At 41.6% G+C, this 11370-nt stretch overlaps 1 protein-coding gene across 1 annotated transcript; it reads left to right on the top strand.

Annotated features, from left to right (window-relative positions):
• The first annotated feature begins 3301 nt into the window (after nucleotides 1–3301).
• LOC128134159 (uncharacterized) lies at nucleotides 3302–10683 on the top strand. Its single transcript, XM_052771626.1, has 3 exons — nucleotides 3302–3732; nucleotides 7863–9777; nucleotides 10306–10683. The coding sequence occupies exons 1-3, from the start codon at nucleotides 3302–3304 to the stop codon at nucleotides 10681–10683; spliced, it is 2724 nt and encodes a 907-aa protein (XP_052627586.1).
• Nucleotides 10684–11370: the final 687 nt, after the last annotated feature.

The following is an 11370-nucleotide window of genomic DNA, read 5'->3' as shown; positions in this document are numbered from 1 at the left end:
GAATTTCAAATCTAGATAGTTGTTTAACTCAAACACGAGTCACGAATTCTAATCTGACTGACCAAATAAGCAGGGTGTCATCCAAGAGTGAGGAGCGAAGAATGTGGATTGAGCAGAAGGAGTTGGAGCTGATTAAGTCTAGGGATGAAAATATCTATTTGCAAAGAGACAATCTTAAGTTGTTAAAACAGAGAAATGTTTTTTGTTTGATTGCAAAAAGACTTTATACTAACATTACACAACTGCATTTAAACTGTGAAATAGGCCAGAAAATACATCGCATGATTTTGCCCTTCCTTGAGCTAAAGGAGGATGAAATCGATGCCGAAGCATACAATTGTGAAAGTGTTGTATCTTCAGATGATGTAAATCCCACTTATATGTTTGGTCTAGACAAAATTGAATCGTTTATAAAGTCCAAAGACCATAAGGACATGCTTAAGAATATTTTGGATGAAAATGATAGGTTGCAAAATCAGAGCCGAAACTATACAAAAATTTTACTCATTGAGTACCAAATTAAGTTAAGAAAATAAAATTGATGTTGAAAATGCATCTGAACTTAATGAGGACGATGACATGAGTGAAATCTCTGTGGAGGATGAGGTTGACTGTTCAGAGTTTATTAGGAGCGAACCTAAAAACCACAAAAACTTGATTTCTGAATATTCTATGGAATTCGCTCGTCTGTCCAAAAATAAGTCCCCAATACTTAAAGAAAATGCCGTTGTATACCAAAAGGTAAGAACCACTCCGAAACAGGTTTATAAGGTCACAGGAGTAACCGAACATCAGACAACCGAACTCACTGCATTGGTGAATGAAGATAATGCAGATGGTTGTGATGAGTTTTTCTGGACTGCACCGATAGATGACGCAGATGAAATAGTCGGTTTGTCGGAGCGAACATCATGGAAGGTCAAAGGTAGATATGTGGTAGAACCACTTAATAAACCTACCAACTTTGACGTGCCCAGTACCAGTGACACAAAGAGGTTCCAGTGGAACACGTCTCCTCAACAAGCGAAACCTCTTCCATGGAAAGTGAACCTGTTGTTCAAAAGCCGAAACAGAAGGTAAATATTCACAGACAACCGAAATAGGTGAACAATCAAAAGCAGCAGAGGAATCTGAGATTCAAGAAAAATCTCTAAGAGAGAAAGCAATTTTGGCGCTCCCAAAATCCTCACTATACTCACTTTGATAGAAAATCCAAGCCCAAAGGAGAAGAGAATAAGGATAAAAGGAGCTTCGGTCCATTGGATCAAAAGAACCAAAAGAAGTCTTTCGGACCACAGAAAGAACAAGACCGGAAGGATAGGTTCGGTCCTGAAAATAACAGCAACCGAAAGCCTGGTTTCGGTTCACCAAAGAACAACAGACAAAGACCAGGGTTCAGTCCATCAAGCTTTTACAATAGAAGACCCAGTTTCGATCCAGCAACCTACAACAACCAAAAAGCTAGTTTCGGTCCATCAACAAATGGTAACCGAAGGTCCAGGTTTGGTCCCTCCAATGATCACAATCGAAAGCGTCATTTCGAACCTCAAGTCAGGAAAGATTCTCATTCTAATTTCTATTCCTCTAATTCTTCTCGTTCTCATTGTTCTTCTAAGCCTAATTCTCGTCCTACACCAAGCTCACAATCGACGAAGGATTTGAAAGGAAAAAGTAAGATTTCCTCAGCAAATGAAGACCAAAAGCAAGCTAAAGCCCAAACTCCTGAACCTAAATCCAAAACACTTGAATCTAACTCCAATAAAATCAAAGTGTTTACTATTAAGAGGAAAGATAAAAAAACATTAATAAAACGAACTTATCTTGTTGATGCTTCTCTTACTATTCTTGTTTCTGTGAAAGGCTCACGAGGACCTAAGAAACTTTGGGTTCCTAAATCTGCTTAATTGTTGCAGGTTATAAGTGACGAGCAGTTCGACAAAAAATGGTACATAGACAGTGGCTGCTCACGTCACATGACAGGAAGGAAGGAAGAGCTAAGGGAGTTTCGGTCCCTTCAAAAAGGTGGTAACGTCAAGTTTGGTAACAACTCCTTTGGAATGATAAAGGGTTATGGGATGATAACCAATGGAGATTTTACAATCAGGAAAGTGGCTTATGTAGAGGGGTTGTAGCATAACCTCATCAGTGTGTCTCAACTGGTGGGAGGTACAGGTCTCAAAGTCTCGTTCGATGACAAAGGTTCAGAGATAATAGAGAAGAAATCCAACAAAGTTATTATCAAGTCAGAACGAAAAGGTGAAATGTTCCCTCTGAATCTTAACCCAATCAAAGGGAATCCAGCCATATGTCTATTGTCTAAAGTCCATTCAGACGAAAGTTGGTTGTGGCACCGAAGGCTCTCACACCTCAACTTCAAAGACATCAACAAGCTAGTCATCGGTGATCATGTTCGGGGTCTACCACTGCTTAAGTTCGATCGAGAACACTTATGTGATGCTTTTGAAATGGGGAAACAAAGTCGCCAAAGTCACCCAACAACCATAAACACCAAAGTTGTTGAACCACTTGAGTTGCTTCACATCGACTTATGTGGTCCATCATCAATCGAGAGCATTGGCGGTAACAAGTACATCCTTGTTATTGTCGATGACTTCTCACGGTTTACTTGGGTGTTCTTTCTAAAGCACAAATCTGAGGCGACTCCCAAGCTGAAGATCTTTATCAAGCAGATCGAAGTGCAACTGAGAAAAGTCGTTCGAAGCATCAGGAGCGACAATGGACTGGAATTCAAGAACAAAGAATTCGAGGATTTCTTAGCAAAAGGCACCAGTCACAATTTCTCAGCCCCTTATACACCTCAACAGAACGGAGTTGTCGAAAGGCGAAACCGATCCTTGTGTGAGGCGGCCCGAACCATGCTGAGTTTTGCCTACCTTCCTCTATATTTCTGGGCGGACGCCATTGCTGCAACTTGTTTCACTCAAAACAGGTCTTATCTCAACAAGCGTTTTCTCTCACCCCCTATGAGATTCTTAACAACAGGAAGCCGAATGTCAAGTTCTTTCATATGTTCGGCTCGAGGTGCTTCATTTTTAACTCCAAAGAGCATCGGAACAAATTCGATGTCAAAGCCGATGAAGGTATCTTTCTGGGATATTCTCTTACTTCAAAGGCGTACAGGGTTCTGAATAAGCGTTCTAAATGAATTGAAGAAACCTATTATGTAACGTTCGATGACAATTACGTCAAGAAGTTGAAGTCTACCGAAGGGGTCATTGGAGAGATTTTCTCTCAAACCGGTCAGGTCACAACTTCGATCGTCAATTTGTTTGACCAGTTCATGGATTTATTTGATGAACCTGAGAAGGCTATTCACTCTGAAGCCATGGCAGCAGATAATAAGGTGGATCACCTTAAGAAAATTATCGAAGACGCAGCCAAACAAATGGCAGAAGAAGAACCGGTTAGAAACGAACCTCCTCAGAGCAATACTTCAGTCGAAGGGGAGAATCATTTCTCTTCAGATCGACAGGACTCACATATCCAGGGGGAGGGTCCATCATTTTCAATCGACGATAAAGCTCATGGCCAGGGGAAGAATCCAATCTTTGACGGAACTGCAAGCCCATCCAGAACCGAAAGCCCGGTTGCACCCGAAAGTCCTATAGCAACCGAAAGTCCGGAACAGCCCGAAAGCCCAGTCGAAGAAAGAATTTTTGGTTCACATCCAAATGATTCATCATCTGTCGAGGGGGATAATTCCAATATGCAGTATGATGATGATATTCAATCAGAGATGAAAGAAATGGTAAATGCTGAATTGGATCCCGATTATGATCCAAATTATCCTCCTCTCATCAAATGGACCAAAGATCATCCTGTATCTCAAATTGTGGGTGATGCATCAAAAAAGGTTCTAACTCGATCACAACTGAAGGCGAAGCAAACTGCTCTATTCTCCAAAGTAGAATTTTGCATGTTTAATTCATTCATCTCCAAAATAGAGCCGAAGACCGTCAATATTGCTCTCGATCATTCTGATTGGGTTCAAGCAATGCAAGACGAACTCAATGAGTTCGAAAGAAATAAGGTCTGGAGACTTATTCCAACTCCAAAAGATGCCTCGGTTGTCGGTCTCAAATGGGTGTTTAGAAACAAAACGGACAAGGAGGGAAATGTGATCCGGAATAAGGCTCGGATAGTAGTGAAAGGATATTGCCAGGAAGAAGGAATCGATTACGAAGAGATATTCGCTCTGGTTGAAAGGTTGGAATCCGTTAGAATATTTCTTGCCTATGTTGCACACAAGAACTTTGAGGTCTACCAGATGGATGTGAGGTGTGCCTTTCTGAATAGGGAACTTGAAGAAACTGTACGTGGAGCAACCTCCTGGTTTTGTAAATGAAAAGCATTCAAATCACTGCTACATCTTGGATAAAGCAGTTTATGGTCTGAAACAAGCTCCTAGGGCATGGTATGAAACATTAACTAAGTTTTTAAAGATATCTAAATTCAAACAAAGTTCGGTTGACCCAACCTTCTATGTCGACGATATCATCTTCGGTTCCACGAATTCTAGCCTAACTGCTGAATTCAGGAAGTTGATGGAGACTAAATTTGAAATGAGCTCAATGGGTCCGATTAACTTTTTCCTTGGTTTAAATATTAGACAGGGACCTGAAGGCATCTTTATCAACCAGGAAGCATACACAAAGACTCTCCTTGCCAAATTTGGCATGATGGGAGACTCAAAGGTCATAGTCCCTATGGCGTTCGGCACCAAGCTCACACCATCTTTGGAAAAGCCGACAGTCGACATAACACTATATCGCCAAATGATTGGTTCCCTGATGTACCTCACAACTAGCAGGCTCGATATAATGTTTTCAGTATGCTATTGTGCCAGGTTTCAAGCAAATCCTCGTGAACCACACATGTTGGCAGTGAAGAATATATTCCGATATTTGAAGCGAACCACCTCTCTCGGTCTCTGGTATCCCTCAAACTCAGGTTTCTTCGTTCAAGCCTACTCAGATGCAGACTTAGGAGGATGTGGTCTAGACCGAAAAAGCACCACAGGGGGCTGCCAATTCCTAGATGGGAAGTTGGTTAGCTGGCAATCGAAGAAACAAACATGTGTTTCTCTATCTACAGGCGAAGCAGAGTACATTGCAACCGCCTCCTGCACATCACAAGTGATTTGGAACCAAAGCCAACTCCGGGATTATGGACTCAATATGAAAAAGATCCCATTATATTGCGACTCAAAAAGTGCAATTAGGATATGTCATAACCCAGTGCAACATTCCAAGACCAAGCATGTAGCACTAAGGTATCACTTTATTAAAGATCATGTGGAAGATGGAAACGTCGAAATTCACTTTGTTCGAACCACTGATCAACTGGCCGACATCTTCACCAAAGCCCTTCCTGAAGCAAATTTCAATAAAATCCTACAAGGCCTAGGTATGATGGAATCGGAGTCAGTACCAAAAACACCTTCTCAAAACTAAAAGTTTGAAGCAAAATGAACCGAACGCTCGGTCTATTTCGGGCTCGGTTCACACGAGAACCGAAATGAACCAAACTCTCATTCTATTTCGGGTTCGGTCCCACTGCACTTGTTTTCACTTATCTCAAAAAGGTGATGTCTTTGGCTATATACTTTTGTACAATTGTTTTTCCAAAAATCCAAAAATATTTTTTTTAAGGAACCGAAATGAACCGAGCGTTCGGTCCATTTCTGGTTCGGTTCAAAATTTCTTTTGTTTGGTTTGTTTTGTTTTTCTCTTTACAAAAATATCAAAATTCCAAAAATATTTTCTTTCTTTTGTCTCTACTTCTGTTTATGTTAATAGTTTCTGGAATAGCGATGGGGCAGGTATCATTCTCACACTTTATACTAGCTAAGCATCCCTAGAAGCATGCTGCTGCATGTTGTCCAAAGCCTCAACAAATTTTGAATAAAGCCTTATTGAATGGGTATATACAAAGCTCGTCTTCCTAATTAGGCTGCTAAATTTATTCTAATCATGAGTTACCTTACTCTTTTCTCATATGAGTTAAGAGTTTTCTGCTTGGTCATTCTTTTTATAGCAGAGGTACTTTAGTTTCTTTACAACATCTCAAACACTTTTCTCCATCATATTACGGTTCATAAATGTAACCCTTGAGACTCTCAGAAATAACCACTGAGGTTTATGGTTACACAATCTCTGTGTTTATGATCTTAGCTTCGTGTCACTACGTGCTAAGTGAAACCCAAAATTTAATACCTACTATGAATTGACGGTGAACAATTAAATTTGCTCTAGCTTTCACCAATGAATTAACGAAACCACCCAAGTGGATGTACCATGAAATCTCTATTTTTCTTTTTGTGTGATTCTTATGAAATTGTTACCCACCATAACATTTCTTCCCATAGAATCCAGTTTTTTAATTTTTTTTAGGTTTCACACCAAACATTTCCAACAACTCACTGAATATAGTCCAAACCTACTTGTTCAACAAACCACATCGGTCTCACAGGTACTTCGTTCGGTTTCGGTCTTATGTCAAGATCCAGAATTCTGAATTGAAGCGAAAGCCACCCTTCTAAGCCTCATCAAAATATGCCTTTCAACACTTCTTAACAAGTGCTTGATGGAGATTCAACGGGAAACAACATAGACACTTTAAAGTCTCTCTTGAATTTGAAGGAAGCGATTCGTGCCCGGGATCCACTGTTTCGTGTCTATATTGACATCACAAAATCGCACATAGATGTTGCTTTATTTCTTTATCTTTGACACTCTATGCACGAAAATCTTTTTGATTTTCCAAAAGTCTGGTTTGGTTCTCTACAAGCTATTTTCCTGTATGTAGCTTTGGTTCTTAAGGATATACTCAACAAGGGAATGTTGTGGTTCTTCTAAGTCTTTTATTTTATTTAATGACGACAACTCATTTAAAAGATAAGATGATGACTCAGCCGGAAGATTAAAGGTTTCCAGAATTCAAAAAGGGGATTTGGTGGGAAGGCGTGCTAAACGGAAACAATTTTCTCTCTCATGCGTAATCATCGGGGTTGCTAACTGTCACGTTTCAATCAAATCAAGAACCGTTTCACGTTTCAAGAGGATTTGGGAGCGAATTTTTCTCTCACCTCCATACCCGGTAAAAAGGGTTAAACCCTAGTTGTTTTACCTTTTTACTGCAACCCAAATTTCTGAGAGCAAACAAAGGCGATTTTTCTCCCACTGTTCATCTTCTTTTTCGAAGCATTCAACAATGGCGGATTCCTCCTCTGTTCATGAAACCTCCAACATTCTCCCAATCAGACCTCAACAAAGCCTGGTCATCGACCTCACCCCAATCTCCTATGATGCCTTCATGTATCCCATAGTGGAGTGTCTCAAATACTCTCCACTGGTTCTCGCACTCTCCAAGGTTGAAATTGTGCCTATGGAATGTCTATCCCAGATTTTCTCCACAGCTCACCACGACAAATCTGTTGATCGCATCTACTTCGACATCCTTGATACCAAAGCCTCCATCTCAAAGCAGCGATTTTGCTGGCTTCTAGGGTTTGAACCTGACGAATCAAGGGTTAACCCTGATTCGATCACTGTGGGTCAATTATTCTCCATGTTTTACAACATGGGTTACACTGAAATCCTTACTACTGTCACGAAGATCAAGAAGTCATGCCTTCCTCCTCAATGGAACGGCTTCTTCACGATTTTGTTCAAAGGTTTATCTGAGAGGAGTGCAGGTTCTGATGGGGCCAGTCGTTTGTTCATGACAATTCTTTATAGGTTGTACAATGGGATCAACCTCGAGTATGGCTCGGTTCTCTAGCAGCAGTTGATTCAAAGCCTCGCCTGTACTTCTCGACACACTGAAATCTCCTATGCCAGGTTCTGGACGCTCGTCACCAAATGGGCAATGGACAAGTACCATGTCCCCACTGTGGCCACTTCTCCACTCTCCTCGATTGGCGTGTTACACACTACAAAAATCATTGTCACTAATCCCTCCAAGTTCATCTTTGTTGGCTCAATTCCTGAGTCCATGTATGCTTGTGTATTAGAGGAGAGCCACATCATCAAGACCTACAAGGAGTTTCTTCCTTCGGGTCCAAGAGAGCTGATTGCAGAGATGCTTCAGTCCATCAATGACGCAGACAAACCTGCTCCTAGGGGCAAGAAACCAGAGAAAGGGAAAGGAAAGAAAGTGGTCAAAGGGGCGCAAGGCCCTACTCTTAGGAAGAGAAAATCAACAAAGGCAGCCCAATCACCTCCACCGAAGAAGGAGAAAACACAGCCTAAACGAAAACTTATTCTTACTTCTTCCTCAAGGGAATCAGAGGATGAAAGTTCAGACTCAGAGGGGTCGGTTCGAGGCGACTCTCCTCCCCGTTCACCTTCACCTGAGGTACCAGTCACAACCGAACCTGTCTCTTCTCCACCTATCACTATTCCTATTTCCATTCCCCCCATAACTTCCTCCACTCATATTCCACCTACTTCTATTCCTATACCACCTACCATTTTCTCTGAAGCCACAAAAACAACAACCACTGGAGTTCGAACCAACGTATCTGATACGAGGGATTGTACTTCAGCACCCAAACACACACTTACAACCAAACCCACTTTCACACCCGAACCTACTCCCACAACCCAACCTCCAACATCGCCGTTATCTCCCAATCACTCAGTCGAAACCGAGTCATTTCTAGGAGGGGAAGATATGACCTTCAATTCAGTTTACTACAGTCCCTATCAGGTTCATTGCGATGATGATGATGATGCTCCTGTCACCAAAAAGCACATCAAGGAACTGCACGAGAAGATTGATAATCTCATTGCTTCTTCCTCCTCCTCTCGGTCCCATATCACGGAAGCTGCCATTCAGGGGATGGTCGATACTTTCACCAAGGAACACGAAGCCTCCATCAACTCTACTACTGTTGCTATTGATTCATCAACAAAGGCTTGTGTTGCAGCGACCGAAAAAGTCAAAAAACTATTTCGAGATGCTACCATCTTTTTGGAGTCTTTACATGGGGCAACCGAATCTAATGCAACAAAGGTTAATTCGGCTGTTGAGAAGCTGGCTATTTCCTTTGAAACAGAACATCATCACTTCGCCAGTCTTCGTCAGACCCTAGAAGCTGACAACAAATCTTTCCAAACAACCATTGAGGATCACCTGACCAAGCTCCAAGAAGACCTTGCCACGGAAAATTCTGTGATGGATGCGCTTGCACGCAAAACAACTGCGCTAAAAATCAAGAGTCTTCAACTTTCCCAAACTGAGAAGGAGGTTGATTCTCTTCGATCCGAGCGTGTTGTGGTTAGGAGTTGTGTTTCGGATGTCCATGGAGCCCACTCGAACATCATTGAAGCGCATGACCCGATTCTCAACTACTCAGTGAGGCGAACTCTTGCTGAGAAACTTGCTCCTACCCTTTCCATGCTCAGCAAAATTGAGGGGCTTCCTGAGCAAGTGGTCCATCGAAAACAAGGGGGAGAAGGAGCTTCAAAGGGCAGTAATCAATCTCAACCTCCTCCTGTTTCCACAGCTCAGTCTCAACCGCCTCTAATTTCTTCATCAGTTCCAACTAAAGCAACCGAACCACCAACAACTGGTCATGCATCAGGTTCGGGTGCTCAAGAAAAAGGCAAAAAGGTTCTCGATGACAGTGATGGAGACGAAGACAAAGAAACCATTGCTGATATTTTGAAAAAACATGCCAGGGATAAGGAACCGGACATGAATGCTCCGATTGCTAGGGAGGCCGAAGCAAATGAAAGGAGGATGAAGGAGGCTCATGATCTCCTTGAAAGTCGAAAAACCCTATTCCCTCCATGGACTCTTGAGAAGCGTATCAAAGAAGCTATCGAGTCCCCCATAATCCTCTGTCTTGAACCTGTGATCTCTTTGGACAACGCTAACTCTGTTGATTCTCAATTCGACATGCCCTTGACCCGAAAGGCATTTATGTTTCATGCATTTCCCCACATAGCTGAAGTCCCTCATCTTCACCCGAAGGTTGATAGGGAAGTTATTGATTTCAATCTGAGGTTTGCTCAGCCTCAGTATCAGATGTGGAGTGCACAGAAAATCGTCAATGTTCGGGTCCTCAAACCCTTTCGGGAGGGTAACTTCACTAACGTCAGATTCAAAGTCTTGAGGGGGTCAGATAAAGCCGAACATGCCATTACTCTCGCTGATCTTCCTAACCTAAATCCTCATGATTGGATCATCCTGCATAACATCCTTCTCACCAATGAAGCTGAATATAGGTCGATCATAGATCACTTCAAGAGGATGTTGGTTTGTTATATCATGGAGGTAGCCAAGATGGATCAGGAAATTGCAAATGTACTTAGGAAGAAGCCCACCATCTCCCCAGTCGGTTCTGCAAGTGATCTGAATAAAATGCAGATGGGGAGGATTGATCCAAAGCGAAACTTGGTTATGTTCACCAGGAATGAAGGCCAGAAATGTCTGTTCGCTTTAGCTGATAAACATCTTTATACCACTACATGTCTGGAGCCTGTTCTAGGGATCATCAATCGGTGTAAGCAAAATTCTGAAGATGATAAGAAATACTTCAATGACATGATCCACTGGTATATTCGTTTCCGACGAACTATTATTGCCCTCATTCCTTTCCTGTTCGAAACCACGAAGAAGGTTAATGCTGTAGGATCCAGTAAGCCAAAGTAGAGTCTCGCCCAAATGGACGCAAAGGGGGAGATTGTTGGGTCCATTATGTGTTGCGTCTTGGGCTCGGTCCTTAGCCCAATTTTGTATCCAGATTGGGCCTGTCCATCCGTGATTTAATAATTAGGGTTTATTATTTATAGATGCTTGCATGCATCTTTCTACGTAGCTGTTTAGTCGATCATTCATAACGATCATTATTGTTTTATCATTGTAACCCTAAAAGCCTCTACAACGGAAGTTCTTCATCGAGCTTTGCTGAGGCGTGAATCTATTGAATCATTCAGCTAATTATTGATTCATTCTCTTGTTTGTTATTTTGTTTGCATTATTCTGATTAACCTGTGTAAGATCTAAACGATCAAAGAGTTTTTCAACTCATCACTATTTCCTCTATTCACATCGACCCCGTCAGCCGAAATGTCTAGCCGCAAATTTCTTGGTTCCCTAACAAAGTTAGGATATTTGTCACCAATGGCAGACCATGTTGGCGAATCAGCTGGGTGACTTAAAATAATAATATCCACCTTTCTGTCTGTTGCGTGCCATGTTAAATCTTTTGCAGTAGTCTTAGACTGAAAAATTCATTTCAAGCGCAGAATAATTGGAAAGTACCACAAAACTTTTCCAGGAATATTCTTGTGAATTTTATTTTTTTTGTTCATCAACCTTTCATCTTGATTTACCACA

This window comes from Lactuca sativa, chromosome 5, assembly GCF_002870075.4.
Source record: "Lactuca sativa cultivar Salinas chromosome 5, Lsat_Salinas_v11, whole genome shotgun sequence".
Classification (NCBI taxonomy): Eukaryota; Viridiplantae; Streptophyta; class Magnoliopsida; order Asterales; family Asteraceae; genus Lactuca; species Lactuca sativa.
The sequence above is the reverse complement of the archived record's forward strand: the minus strand, read 5'-3'. Positions and strand labels throughout refer to the sequence as shown.